Source organism: Tyto alba, unplaced genomic scaffold (genome assembly GCF_018691265.1).
Source record: "Tyto alba isolate M040663 unplaced genomic scaffold, T.alba_DEE_v4.0 Super-Scaffold_1000006, whole genome shotgun sequence".
In the NCBI taxonomy this organism is placed as follows: Eukaryota; Metazoa; Chordata; class Aves; order Strigiformes; family Tytonidae; genus Tyto; species Tyto alba.
The window spans coordinates 10,108,564-10,126,728 of NW_024881272.1; the positions used below are offsets into that span (position 1 = coordinate 10,108,564).

General features: G+C 33.0%; 1 protein-coding gene across 2 annotated transcripts in view; it reads right to left on the minus strand.

Moving 5' to 3' along the window:
• Window positions 1-18,165, minus strand: part of KCNT2 (potassium sodium-activated channel subfamily T member 2) — a 153,244-nt gene that overhangs the window by 26,614 nt on the left and 108,465 nt on the right. Inside the window, exons 16-24 of one of the 2 annotated variants that reach the window (XM_042785664.1) lie at window positions 17,008-17,064; window positions 15,741-15,890; window positions 14,382-14,611; window positions 13,473-13,689; window positions 12,040-12,145; window positions 11,584-11,756; window positions 9,545-9,616; window positions 6,265-6,399; window positions 1,099-1,210 (exon numbers count right to left, since the gene is read on the minus strand). In XM_042785664.1, the coding sequence (XP_042641598.1) occupies window positions 1,099-1,210; window positions 6,265-6,399; window positions 9,545-9,616; window positions 11,584-11,756; window positions 12,040-12,145; window positions 13,473-13,689; window positions 14,382-14,611; window positions 15,741-15,890; window positions 17,008-17,064 (1,252 nt within the window). The remainder of the gene's footprint in view (window positions 1-1,098; window positions 1,211-6,264; window positions 6,400-9,544; window positions 9,617-11,583; window positions 11,757-12,039; window positions 12,146-13,472; window positions 13,690-14,381; window positions 14,612-15,740; window positions 15,891-17,007; window positions 17,065-18,165) is intronic. The other variant, XM_042785671.1, reaches the window with a different exon arrangement.

Genomic DNA, 18,165 nt, shown 5'->3' on the forward strand with positions numbered 1-18,165 from the left:
ACGTGAAATCCCCCAAACCTAGGAAATTTACTGTCCAGCTAGAAAATGGAAATTATGTGCTAATTCTGTATAATGATAATGATTTTAGCATGAACTCAAATTTGCTGAGATATGCGAGATATCTGGGGACAATAGATTGGGAGGCTACATGAGAGAAACTAGTAATAATATCTAGATTGAAGCAAGGGGAAAAAGAGATGACAAGTGAAAGATCTCTGTCTTTGAAGGCTGGCACAGTGATATTTTTTGTCTTACTCTCATAACCTCATAAAATGGCCTGAAAGATCATGAAGGGGATACTGTAAGTTTTGTGGACTGCAGAGGTAGGAAGGTAGGTCAGCTCACCAATGAAGATCTATGAAAAAGAGGACTGTCCTTGAATTTTCCAGGTTAAACAGATGCACAGTGTTATTTCATATGCTCTATCTAACATTTTAGCAATAGTATTTTGGATAAGAAAATTAAATAAAACTTATCTCTCTGTATAGCCTCCCTGTTCCACAGCTTGAAAATGTCAACACATGTACTGGAATGTATAGAATATGAAGGATTTACTTAGCACTTAAGTAGTGTTACTATCCCAATTGCCACTAGGAATGCCCTTCAACAGAGAACAATTGCTGTTCTCAAATTGTCACAGTAACACAAATACCCCGTACAGATACACGGAAATGTATACAGAATATGTAATTATAGTGCCTTTAAAATTAATTGGAATAAAAAATTCATTATAATAGAAGCTGTATATGTTTTAAGCATTTAGTCAATTAAAGTATTTTCCACAATAAATGCCTGTGGCAGCCTCTTGGAAAACCATATTAGCTCTAAATTAGCTCAGTTATCCAAAAATATCCAATTTTCCTTAAGCAAATTCTGTGTCCACCTCTGTTCAGAGGGTTGGTGGATTCCTATTATATTGTAAAGTGATGGAACTTAAAATCAATCTTCATTCTTAATTGAGGGTATAATCTTTTATATCAGCTCTGCAACCATAAAATCATTTCACTGTTTTCACTTGTTTTGAACGCATTGTTATAAAATCAGAAAAAATGTTAAAATTATAACATTTAAACTGTGGATGGGGGAGGAAAATCTTACCTTTTCTAATTTGGATAGAGCAAGAGAATAGCAGTCTTTGGCTCTGAACTGCATGAATCTCATATTGGCTGGGTGAGTTAGTTCTGTGATAATGCTTAGGCTTGAGAACAACCTGCATTTTAAAAGAATGTAATCGTTAGACCTCTAATTATAACAATTCACAAATGTAAGGCTCTACATAATGCTGTAGCTTCTGTTCACGTCCATGTTTTTAATGAAGTGCCTGAAACCTGTGGTGTTTTTTGGCACAATGAAACATTGGTATAATAGCAGAGAAAACTACAAAACATCCTCTGTAGAATTCACAAGTAAGCAAGCATAAATTCAGAGGTTAAGCTTATAAAATATTTTAATCCTGGAAAGGAACCATTTAATTTCATTTCCAGAGGTTTTACTTAACAATGTCTAAAATGACACAAATCTGTAGGAAGCAATAAAAAAGGCAAAACTATATAGCCCACACTTAATATGTGGTTGCATGTATGTTCCTTGTCCACAGACTAAGCAACACAAATGAAAATTGACAGTTCTTGGGAGTTGCTGAGAAAATGGATGCCTTTGTATACATATGTTGTCACTTTGAAATGTTTGGATATACAAAATATTTGCAAGTTAACACTCATTCAGGTTTCCATTAACAAAAAACAGTGAAAAAATGTAACTCTGATCTGGATGAATTACACAGATTTTCATGAAGCAGAGTAAAGAGCCCCTTCCTAGCCCTCGAGGGTCTAAGAACAAAAAAGAAATTTGTAGTTTATGCTATGCAAATACTAAACAATTTACAATAGAATGCAGATTATTATTTGAGTGTTTTCTCTACAGATTAGTGTCAGAAAATGAGATGTCCATTTGTAATCTGTTCTGCTGATCCTGAAAGTATTTATCTACATATGACAGTAGATAATTGTAGTACTAATGACATTATTAATGTGGCTTCCATTTCATTCAGATAAAAATTAAAGTGGTTTTCTTGAAAGCTGAATTTAGTAAGTTAGTGTCAAATGGAATCCAATGTACCTTTTTGCAAGTCTTTAGCCTTTTTCCCTCTTTTTTGTAGGGAGGAACTTCACTGAAATGGCAATTCAAGCAGAGCCTAAATGTGGGGAAACGTAAGTCAAAACTATCTGCCATTATGTGTTAATGCCATATTATTACAATACAGTATCCTAGGTCTGTTGATGCCAAAACGTAGACTGGTAATGATCACATATCCCAAACATATGACCGTATATGATGGTAGAAATGCTAGTCACTCTTTTATTAGCAGTTATCACGTCCCTGTGAATAACCAAATATTAAATGTGATCATATAAAGAAAAATGGGTTTGGCAGACTGGGTGAGAATGTGAATCACTTAACAATGACCATTTGTGTGCACTGTAATTTGAAAGATATTGTGCATGCTCAGAAATTTTTAGCTCTTACATTCAGACTTTGATACAAACTCAGAGTGGTGTGGTATTGTTACACAAGGTCTACTTATGTCCTACTAAAGATTAAGATCTTAGGGAGTGGACTCTACATACATAGATTAAGTACATGGCAATCACACCCTTGAGAGTACATCTTCACTTGTATGCTGTGTGTTATAAAAACTTGTGAAGTGCTCATGAAAATTGAAAAAATTACTGATAATATAACACTTGTAGCTATGAACTTGGACTTATTAAATAACTTAACAAATGTGTTAAAGTTCTAAGCAAGGAAAATAAATTTCCTCTGTGTTAATTCTGTATCATGTAGCACTTAAGCTTCTACTAGCTGGAAATTTGCTTGTATTGCTGTATTAAGGATAGGCATTCATATTTGAAAACTAACAATATAACATTCAGAACTAAGAGTAACAGGAAATTAAAAGCCGATCTAATGACAAAATATACACAGCTTACAGAAAAAATGCAGGTTACTGGGTTTCTGTTAAAGATGGGTTTAGTTTATCACCGAGATACGAAAACTGATTTATATTACGAAATCAGTTTCAAACCAGCTACTGGTAAAATTCATACTTATGAGTGCCTTTTAGTGGAATTATGGGAAATAACTTTCCAGGTGGTCAGGGCCAGGCTGCCTCTTGTCTTGGGTGTAGGGCACCCTGCTCACAAGCCTTCAGCACCAGAGCAGGCTGGTGGTAAAAAGGGACTGGATGGGGTGAAGAAAGACCTAATCAGCTTGGTGGAAGACATGGGTTGCTGTTGAACTGGTATTTGGGAAGCAGACAAGCAAGAGATTCATTTAGTTCTTTCCTGAACCAAAAAGATAACCCAAGAAAATGTAATGCCATCATAATACCCCATTTTGTTTATCTATAATTTGGTGCTGATTGCAAGATACCAGCCAGACTATTGACTTGTTAAGTGTACTGCTATCAATAGGCTTCTCGCAGTATTTGAAACATAGCCTTAAAGATGTTAGCTGACAAAGACTTGAAAACAGGGCCTCCCCAAACACTAACATTTAAACCCATTAATTAATAGAAAGCAAGAATAAATATAAACACTCCTTCCAGTACAGACTTACTGCCCAAGGAAACCCAATATTTTTCTGAGGTGGACCCATAACTGTCAACAGGGACTCAGTGGTTGGCTTCATATTTCATATTAAAAAGTGAAAAGCATCTCCAGGGCACAGTCCAAAACTAGTAATCTCTCCTTGCACTTTTAAACTATGCTAACTTGTTCTTTCCCATCCAAAGTATTAAAGATTTCCTTTCTTTGTCAGTTTGACCATTTGAGTCACACTTCTTTACTCCTTAACTATAATTATGTCAGATAAGCTAGTGTCGTGTCACAGTTTTAATTGGTATGGAACAGTTTCTAGCCTTAAAGGTGCTAATAACCCTGTCATTATAAACAATACATGTGTCTTCTGCGTTGTGTGGGGGGGGACAATCTTCTGGCAAAGCAAGATTATTAATTTACATAATGTCAGAACAGGTGTATGAGAACTGGTAACCTAGGCCAAACAGTACAGCAGCACACATCACCTTTTCAGGCCTGTGCACAACCCTTAATGATTTGAGTCAATCAAATCAGTGAGGTTTAGATTAGCCTGTATATTCTGAATGATTTCACTTGGTGAGACATAAGTGGGATCTTCTTCACTGATGATCTTGGAGACCAGTATATATTAGCAGAACTCCAGTGGTTTAAAATCCTTCTTTAACATTACAGTTTGTGTTAAGTGATGTTGTTCTCCACCATGTTCAGCCTCTTCATTATCTTATTAGCTCTTATTAAGTAATGAAAAACCTTTAAACATATTTTTAAAGTTAATTTACAAAGCTAGTTACCTTGGTGCAATGAATGCACTTTATTTATTACATATGTACTGTAAAACAGGTAAATGCCACTACCTTATGCTTCTTCCTAAAGCTTACTTATTATTTCTACAACTTTTACATGATGCAAAAATGCAGTTAAATTATTATACATGTTCTAGGAAAAAAAAAATAGGAAAAAAAATCATGCAATACACTACTTGTGAAAGTTTACAGAGTTTTCTGGAAAAGTATTGTTAAGTTTTAAACCAAGATATTTACTTTGATTTCATTTGGTATTTGTAAATAGTACCTACAGTCTTAAAATTATACTGAACCTGATATATACTTCATACATGAGTTAAAACTGCCATCTAGTTGTAAGTATTGTGCAAGACAACCAAATAATTACATAGTAAGTTCTAGTTGGATACCTATGGTATGTAGTGTACTACTATGATATTTTTTTTCTTTTTAATATTTTACAAAGTAGAAACCAACTACAGAAAAAATCAACTGGTACTTTGTAAGTTTTACTTTTTATTCAACTCATTTTTCTGTTGTATATTTGAGGGTGAAATGTATTTCTGAAAAATGTAAGTGATGTATGACAAAACCTTAGTGAGATACCCTAGCACTATATGGTTAAGACCAAACTTGAATGATGCACCGATTAAGTTCAGTTATAGTTTCTAAATTAAATTTAGTTGTGATTATGAAACACATACACCTGTGTTAGTATTAGGTACAAATTAAAAAACTCAAAGTTAGGAAAAGACAAAACTGACGTTTCTCAGGCAGCATGGATTTTGCCACTTTTGAGCACATGCAGAAATGCTAACAGCATTTAACTTCATTCTCACACACAGCTGCATTAAAAAAAAATCTCTGAAAAACTTCTGTTTTAATGAACTCAGTTTTCTAAAAGACAGACAGATTCAAAAGACTTTTACTATGCATCTCTCTCCAGTCTTATGTGGAAGGCTCAATACAGAAAAGGGCAGCAATATTGAACGATACTGAATCCTCTAGGGAAGTACTTAATTTTGCCCTAGTCATTAAAATGAACAACAGGAAGTGCTAGACTAAAGCTCCAAACCAGGAAGGCATTTCGTACTTGACTGTGTAGTGTGTTCTGTTTTGTGTGTTTTGTTTTGTTTTTTTTTTTTTTTTTGTGTTTTGTTTTAATCAAAGAAGAACTTTTTTCACAGTTTAAAGGGACACATATCTTTTGATACTCGTGTTAAACATCTTGATTCAACAAAGTGAGGCTTTAATCAGGAAAGGTTCTCAAATGAACACGAAACCTCTGTGTGCTTAGCTCTCCATCACAGCTCTGCCTTCTCATCCTTTTTACTGGACTGATCATTTTTTGACTCTGTATTCAGTTATTCCTTCATGACTCAGTATATTGTTGTCATGTGATGTTGCATACAAGTGCCTAAAAACCTATTTTTTGTTCAAAACTAAATATTGATAATGTGAACACTTACTACTAACTTCATAGTGTGCACCTTCTTGAGTTAGAAGGATCTGCCTCTCATACTGGCTTTAGTATTACTGTGAAAGACTGCTGCACTGAGGAAAAAATGTTCCCAATTATCTTTTGTCCTAAATCTTCAAAAGTAGTTTTCTTTTCCTTCCTGAAAACCTGACAGTTGACTTTTAAAATGATCAGGTTTGGGATGCATAGATTTAAGTCTGAGATTTCAGGAGAATGCCTCACGATTACGAGCTTATTGCTAAACAGGGTGGGAAAAAGTTTGCTCATGTAAGACACAAATTCATTTAAGGGAAAACTTAAATAGAAAAAAGAGAAAAAATATAATTTCTTACCTGAGTACAAAAGGTATTAAGTATTTCACAATTTGTGAGGATGTACAGAATATATAGCAAAAATGCCTTACCTAAAGAGTGTTTGAACATTTACAATAGTCTTAGCATCTGCCATGTAGTCTTCCTCAGCACTCATTGTACTTTCTTTGTCCACCACCACCATATTAGCTGCAAAGGTGACCCCACATCTTAATAAGTCATCTAGGCTTTTGTGAAGAGAAAGAGAAAGAAACAAGCAACTTAAATATGGAACACTTAGAAGATTAGGGATGGCTGGAATTTGCAGATCACAGGCTGAGTTGCTGGTTCCCTTCATCTCCATGTACATATTGTAACTTCCAGTATAAACTATATCAAGTATATAATCTCAATTAATTGATGGATTATGAATAATTATTTTCCTTGAAGTCATACAGAATGCACTTCAATACATTGTTACAGTCCCTATTCATTTGCTAAAATGATAAATTTATTTCAACTTTTTAAAATAAGCCTTTGTTACTTGTGAAGACACTATGTGCTTACATGCTGCAAACACTTGTTTCATTGCAGTTACTTTTGGCAATAAACAGACTGAAATAAATCCCATGGGTTGCTCTTTCCCACAATTATTCTTCACTTTCAAAATGCTAATAAAGGTTCTGCCAGGACATCTAATACATTCCTCTTTTAGGTTAATTTATGAGTTGGAGTGTTCCCATGATGTTTTTACGAGCAGCTGTACATCAGCAAAACTTCGCACTCTGCTGGGCAATGTTTTCTGTGAAGCCTGACCATAGAAAGCACTTACAGACAACTGAGTTACAGTTCCCATTATGCCTTATGGCTTTGTTTCCAAGATGAAGAATATTTGTTGTTTTAACAATAATATTTTCCATTGAAATTAAGCACACTTTTGAAAAGTTTATAAAGGACTTTTCTGTAATAATAAAGACTGATAGAAACCTAGTAATTTTTAAGTGAAAATAAGAAAAGGTGACTTTCGTGGTTTCCAAGGGAAACTGGAAAACTAAATTTTTGCATCATTCTGTTTACATCCAAGGTGAAAAGCTGTTTTGGCATTATAATTGATTCTCATTTAGCAATCTGCAATACTAAGTCTCAATTGTCCTGATACAGGTTTTCTTTTCAGCAGTGATCTTCTTAGGTTCCTAAGTTTATGTAACCTATTATAAATTCTTTTTGAAATTCTGGATAAGGAGAACTCAAACCACAAATATGTGGTATTTATTTTACATCTTATACATGTTCTTTTAAAACCAATATATTATATAATTATTTCTGAAACTGTGCAGTATCACTGGTGGCTGACTACAAAAAAAGAAAGGCTGTACTTTATGTGATCTATATTAATAACTTCAGCATACAAGTAGAACTCTAACCTTTCTGTGAGCAATTTGTATTTCTGCTTTTTTAGTCTTTCCATTGATCCCTGAAAATAGCAGCATATTCTGAAGTATCCTCAATTTCTGCATTTCAGTGTTTCATAAGGTCAATGGCTATTCTTATTTTAGCAGTTACATTCAACTCATTTGTGGGGAATTTAAAAAAATACTAATTTAGAAGTATTATAATTCTAGTTCTCAGGTAATTTTAGCTATAGGTTTCCTAATACTGAATAATTTCCTCACAGCAGTGAAATCCGTTCAGTTACAGATCTCACATCGTTTATGCCTGAGGACTGTAGAACAGACTGCTACTGCTTGATGACATATTTTGATGAATTTCATCATAGCTGTGAATTTTGGTAAAGCTATTTTTCTGCAGGCCATCTACTTCTAACAGAAAGAAGTGGTAAATGAGAATAATTCCTTTGGTGGTTTTCTCTCTAAGATGATGACATTTCATGCCAGGTGACCAAATGACAAATATATTAGATACTTAAAAAGTAGGAGGTGGCACTTTGAGAATGTATTCTATACTTATTAAATAAGAAAGGAAGCTGCATGTTTTACATTTTATTTCTTAGCTAAAAACTATCAACTTCTGTTAATTGTACGTTATTTAAAAACATGTTTAGGAAAACACAGGGCGTAAGTATGAACTATATTTTTAAAAGTCTTCTTATTGATGAAAACATGTCAAAAAAAACCCCTTACAAAACATGATCGGTTATTGCACTAGGAATTAAAGCAATTGTATTGTCAGAAAAGATGCATAAGTTCATCACAGTACTACTGTAAACTGTAGAATTCTGTACAATCACTTATTTCAAAGACTACACACAATTTTTTTTATGCACTCAATTCTAAAAGCAACAAAATCTCTTTAGGGATTAATTTGGTGATTTTCTTTTTTAAATAAACTCAGTAAAATAATTAAAGTTTCATTTTCCATTTTAATAAAAACAGGTTAACAGCTCTGGGTTATTAATTACTTTAGATACTTTGATTCAATTCAGTTATTCGGCGGGTATGAATTCTTTTTATAATTGTTGTGGAATCAAGAGTAAGAAAGTAGTAGATATTAACAACCTGAGATACTTTCTTGGTTTAGAAGAAGAAATGTAGAAACTGAAAAACATTTCTGTAGATTCTTTGCATATCTAATAAGGACTAGATATAACCAAGGTATCACTATTATAAGTAGTTTTAAAGCCCTTATTACAACAAGTCAAGATGGAGAAACATTCAATCTCCAGAATCCTTATTGAAAAACTGGATTCTGTTAATTCAGGAAGGGAAATAAGTTTTTTGATTTCTACCAAGGAATGAGTATTATGGGCTTGTAGCCCCAACTCAAAGTTAGATATGTAGTGAAGCAAACCATTTTCTTCTTTAAATTGACACTCTACACACAGGAGTTCACTAAAATGCTAATGACCCCTTGCCCTTCTCTTTTTTCTCTCTGATTTTTACATGAAATCTATGTTGCCAAACCTAGATATGCAAATATATATTAGCAGAGGTGAAGACAGAAATGTAGGAGTAGCGGATATTTTAAGAAGTGGAAGAGGAAGACTGTTGGACATATTCAAGACAGTCAGCTGTATTCTGTAGCGATCTTTACAAAACCCTAGTCAGTAACTCCAAACAAATTATAACTGAGTATAGAATGATGCTAGAATCAGGGCTATAATCTGGTAATTTGTAGAAACATATTAATGCACCTAAGTAAGTGTTAATCTTATGTTTTTGAAGAAATTAACCGGTATTCCTTGTCATACTTTTCACTAATGATATCCTTTGTAAGTCAGAAATTTTAAATCCCAAATTATAGCACACAGATACAAACTATGCATGCAAAAAGATCATCTTCAAATACAAAACACACTTAAACATGCAATGACGATACACACAACAAACCACTGAGCACTACAATGTTAAGTTTTCTAACAGTTATTTCACCTACTTGTCAATAGAGCCCACCATGTAGTAAACCATTGGAAACCAACAGATTGCATCCAGAAAATGCATATCTGGCCTAAGCAGCAGATGGGATTACAAAATGAAACACAGTATCACAACAGCAATATCTCTTCTAAAACATTTCAATAATCTGGTAGCTTTTTAAAAAAACAAACAAACAAGCAAAACTTTTTTAAACTTTGAGAATATAATATCACTTTAAACAGGAAATAGGTTTGCAGAAAGCTGTGAATTGTTTGCTGTGATCATGAAGAATGATCAGAATTAACATGTTTATATTAATAAATGCACCTCTTAAATCAGAAATTTTATGGCACAGTACAATTCTAAATATAGGAATGAATGACTGATGTCAAAGACAAACTAACAAGCTATACTCCAATACATGACTTAGGAGTACCTAAAATAAGCAGTGAGAATTTTCAATTAAAATGTGAAGTGGAAACCCAATCATCATTTGGTTTTTGTGTCAACAGCTCCATTCAAGTCAATGAGAAAATCTTAGATGAAAGCTTATTTTTAAAATGGAATGTGAAAACTAAGATATTTTATTGCATTGTTTCTTTAATCCTAAATTTTACTGTGTTTCTTCTTATACACCAAGAAACACTGGAAATCTTACAACACGTGATGTATAGATATCAAAATAAGCATACTGTAATAAATTGCCTTGATAAATAGAGAAAATAGGAATATAATAACAAGGCGTATATACGTTCATTGAAGGTGGCTGAATTCCTAAATTCAGTGAAGTAAATTACAAGATTCCAGTTAACTTGAATGGCAGCCTGAATTCTACCTCACGCATGTATGAAAGGCATGCTAGCTTTTCAGCTAGCTTCTGTAGTCCCATGAATGCTGGCCTTTCAGAGGAGTTACTGCAAATGCTATGTAGAGAGAAACAACACTAAGGGTATTAATTTAATTAGCAACCATAGCTTTTACTTTATGCTGATAAAAAGTGGTTTGAGCTGTAAGTGTCCCAACATCATTAAAGTATGTAAACTCAAGCACTACACTGGAAAAGAGAACAAGCACTAGAGGGCACTGTATGCTCACATTTTTAATTTTAAGAAAGTTGCAATCAGAAGTCCTTTAGTCTGATTTAGGCTTTTACCAATGTGTGTAATCCACTCTATGCTATCATATATACATAAAAGAGCTTATGTTTTGAAAACACAGGTGCGTACAGCTTCATCAAAGAGCTGTCTGAGGCAAAAGTGGGACACTTCAGAGAAGTTCTTTGTATAATAAATCACTTACACTAGAACATATATATGCTAAGGGAAGTGTCAGCTTGGAATCAGAACCTGTAAGAAATTTCTGCTGCTGCCATTTCTTTGAGTCATAGTTTGATCTAATTGCCTGTATACAGCTAACCTCCATTTTTGTGTCTTCCAAATTGTGATTTTAAGTACTTGAGTAGTAGCAAAGTGTTGCAAAAAAATAAAAAAAGTCTCTCATCATTGTCATTGTCAGATTATAAATGAATCAGTTTTGCCAGAGAATAATTTGTCTGAAATTTTAAACAGCTGATGCAAGAAAGGCAAAAATTCCAGTGATCTCCAGACAGACGTGGTAGTAACAACAATATTGCAGGTTTTAATTTTCTTCCATGACTTTATACAGTTGTAAACAAAGAGGGGGTGGTGGTGGTGGTGGTGGTGTCCTACTGGCTTAAAGAACTGCTTATCTTAGAGTCTAATATTATTAAAAATATTTAATTTTAGCAGTAATATTCACATCATTTGGGATATTTTTAAGAAATACTTAGCTGAAATATTAGCCATGAATAATACAGACATTTGAATTCACTATGGCCATTCACAGTCAGTAAAAGTGAATTTGGTATACGACAGTAAACATAGGGTATTATTTATGTCACCAACTTTTCTCAAAGATATATGTGCCATAATGTTTTTGATTTTAAGTTGACCACATGAAGAGTGATCACCTATTGAAGTAATAGTAAAATGAGTTTAAAATGTATGACAAAAAAAAAAAAAATTGAAATCTACTTACGGGTTATCCAGGAGTAATACAATGGGATTTAGTTCTTTCTTTGGTCGGTAATAAGCTCTGAGTGGAACAATAAAGTTATATAAGCCATTTCCAGCAGTTTCTGCTGCAACTATAATCAATTTATTTTTGAACCCATAGGCTTTGGCATCTTCATAGTAGTTATGCTGGCATCCCTAAATCAAAATAAGAAACAAGTTCAGTGGATATGAATAAAGAGATTTTGCTGTGACATTAAAGGGTTTTACCATTAGAAATAGAAAATTGTATCAGATGACCTGATATAGATGTGATTAGACATAAACAAACGCTTGGTAATGCAAAGGATGAGAAAACCTATTATAGCTTAGCAAATGCTGAACAAATCTCACCTCTAAATAGAAACCAGTATTTAACTCTATTCAGATGCAAGACACAAACAAAAATGCAGTTTTATCCAATACCAGGAACTCCCTTTACCTTATCTAGTCTTAGACAACAGAAGGGTACTTTTTCATGCAGAAGATGACAAAATGTGGGAGAGCTGCCAATGTATGGAGAGTAAGGAGGATAGCCTTTGGCATACCTAGGAGAATAGAACAAACATTTTTCAGTATAGCAAAGTACTGAAACACTGTATTCTATACAACTGTTTTATGTGATGTTTATACTATGTCTAAGTTTTGCAGTTATCTGTAGACTAGCAGAATCAAGTACTTGAGATGAACCATGTTTAATAAAGATCAAAGGAATATATTTTGCAGCTTTGACCAATTCGATACAATTTAGTGAAAGCTATCATGATTTTGTGGACTAACTGAATTTTGCTTGTTTTTTTTGTTTTTTTTTTTTTATAGGCATCTTTAGAAATGAGCTGATGTATCATAGTGTACTGTCCTACTGTTTGGAATGCATGTACTGGAAACTTCTAAGGAAAAAAAGGAAGAAAAGAAAATGGAAACAATTGTGCTTCTTCCTTCTCCATTTTTCTTTCAAACACCTACCAAGAATGAGTAAGGTCATTACCTTCTTGCTTTAGTAGCATACTTTCAACATGGTTGGAATAAATTTTAAATGGCAAATCCTCTTGCTGATGAGATGAAATTTCTAATTGGCCTTAGTTTTTAGTAAGAGGCCTTTTAAATCCCAGTGTTTCAGTCTGCCAATTTAAGATGACTTGTTCTATTTTTTTCTTGCATTAGAGCTTTATCATCTTCTATGGGGCTTCTTATGCTTGCCACTGTCGGAGATGGGAAACTGCTAGGTAAGCCACTGGTTTAATTGTGTATTTCAGTTTTAACATCCCTGACAGTAATCCCAATAAACATAATTGCTTATCTGCATGGCAATTACAGGATTGAACCTTCTGTTTTTATCTGAGTAATGCATCATTACTTTCAGTAACATGCTAGCAAGCATTTTAAATTAGATGTAATAATTTTTTTTCATACTGCTTTTTTGATCATTCCTACATTTTTAGGTCAGACACCTAGCCCCAGCATTCAACAAGTCTGTTGAATGATCTGATTATCACTGTGTTCTCAGGACAGAAGTAATTATCTGTTTACAAATTAGTTGAATCTGTCTTTATAGAATGTAAGAAAAATTGTCATTAAAAATGCTGTAAAAAACCCTGCAATACACAACTAGATCTTTATGACTAAGTATAGAAAATCTCCAGCAAATGGAGGAATTAATCTGTGTTTTTTATTTCAAGATAGGCATAATGGCATTCTGCTAACGGGCAACAGCATTTCATAAAGGCAAATAATATAATTGGCCTTCATGGGTCTTGCTTGCTACAACTGCTTGGATTGATCTGCATGTCAAAAATTATCTAAGCTATTTAAATAATATTAGCTTTTAAAATGATGTTGTTGGTTTTTTTTTTTTTTTTTATTTAATATACATACTCTAAGCCCGCAGAGACTTCATCATCTGATGGTGTAGTTTCATCTTCTGACTGGTCACTTAGCAGGTCACAAGTCTGAAGGGAGGATGAGTCTGCAACCTCCAAAACAGGTGCTATACTGGGCCGTCTGCCCTCTTTACCTCCCTCAGAAGGAAGAGCTAATGTAGGACCGCTGGACGTTCGGCATCCTGTATCTTGTAAGTCGATAGCCACTGTCCCTGAAGTAGCATTGAAAGCATTTTCTCAATGTTGTTGTCAAAACATTTGAATATGATTCCCTTACTTAGTGGGGATTACATGACTACACAGCCAAAGACTGAAAGGAACACTATATTGATTGTGTTTATTACATTAAAATATAACATATATTTAAACTATACCTGAGGAAGCTTTTTCCTGCAAAGTAGCACTTTTCCTTACCATTAATATATATTTTCTTGATAGCTACCTTTTTAAAATCATACCTTATATAATTAATCCATATTTATATGCATCAGCAACCTGTAGGATATTATTGTGCAAGGGCATTTTTTTAATTAAAGAAGCTTATGAAAGTTTACTACAAACAAGCAGTTACAAATGACAAAGAAATTACTCATGATTTTCCCAGTTGTTTTGTTTTGCGTACATTTTATTATTACTTTTTTATACAAGAGTCTTAGGCGATTTAATTCCATATACTCAAGTAAAATAAAACATAACCAAATTCTGTTGGGTTTTGTTTTGTTTTGTTTTGTTTTTTTTAAAACTATGAAGCCAAGTGTTTAATATTTTTTCTTTCCACACACTATTACAACTTCTTATATATTAATTTAAATTATAATTTTAGAAATACACTGTTAAGAGCTTTAAAATGCACTATTCGTTGAATAAGAGATATTCTGAGGCTTTTTTTTTTTTTTTTACTTACCCATGCTGGCTATTATACTGTGTACAGGTAACCTAGAAGCTCCATGATAAGATAATTTTGATTCATGTTTTTTTCTATGCTTTTCTTGCTTCTTAAAAGCAGAATTCTCTTCTTTGGTGATATTTATGTAAAAGCATATATCTGTAGAACTCATGATATATCGAGGACCTGGATTCAGCAAAATGTTTTTGTTATCTTCCTTTCTAACACCAATCAGACAGACTCCAAACCTTAATTAGAAAAGGAAAGGCATGGTTCATTTTACATAGTCTTGTATATACTAGAATTTCCACTGTTAAAAATGAACCTCGAGTATACTTTTCTATTTTGAGTATTATGAACATTTGCAGACTTTTGGATGACAATATGAAAATTCTTATCTAAACAGGCTACTTCTGATCAAGTAGTTTTTATGAGCTCATGAATCCCTAGGCATTTGAATACAGCATTTTTCTTAATCCCCATAATATTTTTCTAATGCTGTTCCAGTTGATTTTTTTTCTATCAGATGAATAGTCCCTTCTGGGAAAATATTAGAAGAATGGATATATAATATTAAAAAGTAGTCATCATGTTAAATTGTTACATTATTCATATGTAATGGAAACCATTTTCAGAATTAATTTTTGCGATTCACTCTTAGAAATGTATTTGATTAATGTTAGAAAATAAGGAATTAAAGCAAAATTCTTTCATTTATTAAGTATGAGAATAAACTCAGTGTTCAGGATTTGATATATGTTCATTTCATTAAATATAAATGAATATACATGATTTGTGTTCAGTTTGTACGTTTATCTCAGAGCAGCACTGAATAAGTGATACATGATCTAGAACCTAAAGAAGATATGTTAGCATGTAACAGAAAAAACATGGGTTTGTTTTGAACAAATACTTGAAAGTAGCATGTACAAACTTTAAATTGAACATTTTGCATAAAATGAACATGGCCACGAACGAAGTCAGATTTCCAGATGACTCCTAAGTAAGTAATTTTAAAAAATACATTAACACACTCCCGCTCACCCTCTTCTAGATTGTTTTGGGCATGGAAATGGGTTGGTGTTCTCATATAACCTCTCGAAGGTACAATTTTTTTCTGGTTGTCAGTCTTATCCTATATATCCTGTATATTCTGTTCTCTCAGACTGAGCTGGCCTATACAGAACCAACATGAGCTTTTACCTGATCAGCTGCATCTTACAGGAAAATATCCATGAAATATATTAGTGGCCAGGTATTTAAACCTAGAAACAGAGCAATGTGTAATACTGCACCTTTGAATGCAGGGCTATGTTGAAGGCAAAACAATTAATTATTTGTTCGAACTTCTAATTGTTGATAGGAAAATAAACATACTTTTTATGTGCATGGAAAGAAGCATATGTGAAGCTTTTCCCCTCGTACTCAGCAAAAAAAGCACTTTCTTCCAGGTTAATATGATACACTTCATTACCAGAGCACCTGCCATACATTTTCTGCCATTGTTCCTGTGATTGCTGGCTCTCCCTGAAACATGTACAGATAAAGAGAATAATTTAAAACTTAATGTAAAATTCTTATTAATCAGAACATTATTTTGTGGCAAAAGAAACTACAAATGTCTATTAAAAAGGTCCCACAGGCTAATCTGAAAGAAATATTTGATATCAAAGCTTGCTAATACTGTAAGTACAGAGATTATTTTAACGAATTAAAGAGCATTTTCTTCTAAGTAATAGACGCATAAGATTATGTACTTTAATATTAGGAGAGATATGGCTGAATTACTTTAAATTCACACCCGTAATAAGTAGATTCATTGCAATTTAAAGATGACAGGTGAAACCAACAGCATGCTCATTATGTTCATAAAGGCAGTCTCTTCAGATGCTCCATGGCAGACTGGTTCCTGTTTGAACTAGGTAAAGAATCATTAAAAATAACTTATGTAGGAAAGACCCATTTGGCTCTGGTCACTTAATGTGTAAGAAAGACTTTTTTTTCTGCATCTGCTTAATTGTTACCTTCATCATTTTCCCTATGGACGTTTTTAGTTACTGTGCATTGTGTACTATGACAAATGTATACCTCCTTTTCTCTAGTGCAAGAAAATAAATTATTACTTTAACCTTATTAAGCATATCATCTTTTACTGTATGCAGCCAATATTCTTTATCCAAATGGACTGTTAGTGGAAAAGTTCCAAACCTTAGCTAACACCAAAACTTGCAGACCTGGGGCTTCTGTGAACTTCTTAGTTAAGTTTCATCTGGAAACAAGGTTCTGTCTGCATGAGTTTTACTGAATATAATAGATGTGTATATATGCAGATAGGACATAAAACTCACAAATGTGCTCTGTGTTTCGCCACTTAGAGCTAAGATCTCAAGATATTGGGACATGCTCCTTTGTGATCATTTATATATTTCCAATATCTTAACACAGTTTCTGTTTTTCTTCAATTTACTGTTCTTCTCCACTCTTGTCACAGAAACAATTTGTTTCAAGATGGAAATATGTAAACCATTTTTATTGCAACAGTATTAACAAACAGTGCAGTAGGTTTAGAATAGCATAACTAGAAATATAATTACAGAAGAAAATTTTTCCATATTTCACTTTTCCCCTAAAATAAAATGTTCACCTGTTTAAAGTCTGTTTGGTTCCAGTTAGTTGTCTAAAAGCTTCCCATGGGGCTGTTCTGTAAAGATCACATTAAGTTCAAGTCAGAAAGGCTATTTTATTTCAATATTTTGTATCATAATACAAACCCAATAGAGTTCTATTACTAGATTACATAGATGACATTTAAAGATAAATGTTAAAATGAATAATTTACATCAATAATAGGAACATAAATAAGATTCAAGGTAGAATTTTGGTGTCTTACAGACTGAGGTTTTGAATTCCATAAACAGTTGAGAAGACAGTGGGATTATTTACATCTAGTTTGTTTAATCTGAAAAGTAGCATTAAAGACCAAAGCCAGTTCACATAAAGCTTTCCCTTAATTTTAATAGCAGGTTGATCTGGCCAAAGTTGCTTAGAAAATGAACATTTTCCCCAGCCTCCTCACATATTAATACCAGAAGATAAGGTGTTTTTAATGTATGTACATCTGTTTCTTTTTGTTTACTGTTTATTGTATTATCATTCTAATTAGGATAATAGAGGATAATAATTTTTCCTGTGTTCGGCTGCTATGTATTGTCTTTAGCTTCTAGTAATTTCCCAGTGTACTTATCTTGATGATTATCAGAAATGAGCTTGTATTATTAACAGTGTCACACTATTACTCAATAAATATAGGAAACAGATTCCCTGTGGAATAGGTAGCACTTATTTTGCAAGAGTACAGCAAACAGTTGGGATGATATTTTATCAATGAACTGTTTGATTACATTAAAATTGAAGTCACTTAAGGTCATAAATTCACTAAATTAACAAATTAAGAAGCTAAAATTTTAAAGTGGTCATATTTTCCCTTTATGAATGACTTCTCACCAGGAAAATGATCAGACTAGAAATCAATTATTTTAACAACTCTGATCCCATCAATTAATTCTGATTTCAAAAGAAATAATAAACACTTTTGCATTCTACTATAGTTACTTTGCATCATAGTTGGGAATCTGTATAAGTGGTCAATATGCCCGTGTTAAAAATGAAATGCTAGATTTCTTAAATACAGCAAAAAGCAGAGTTCCTTTTGTATGTCTGTTTTTGTGCTGATGTAAAATCTTCTGCTAGCTGGTAAGAAGACTACTCTTCTTTCATATACATATAATATGAAATAACTAAA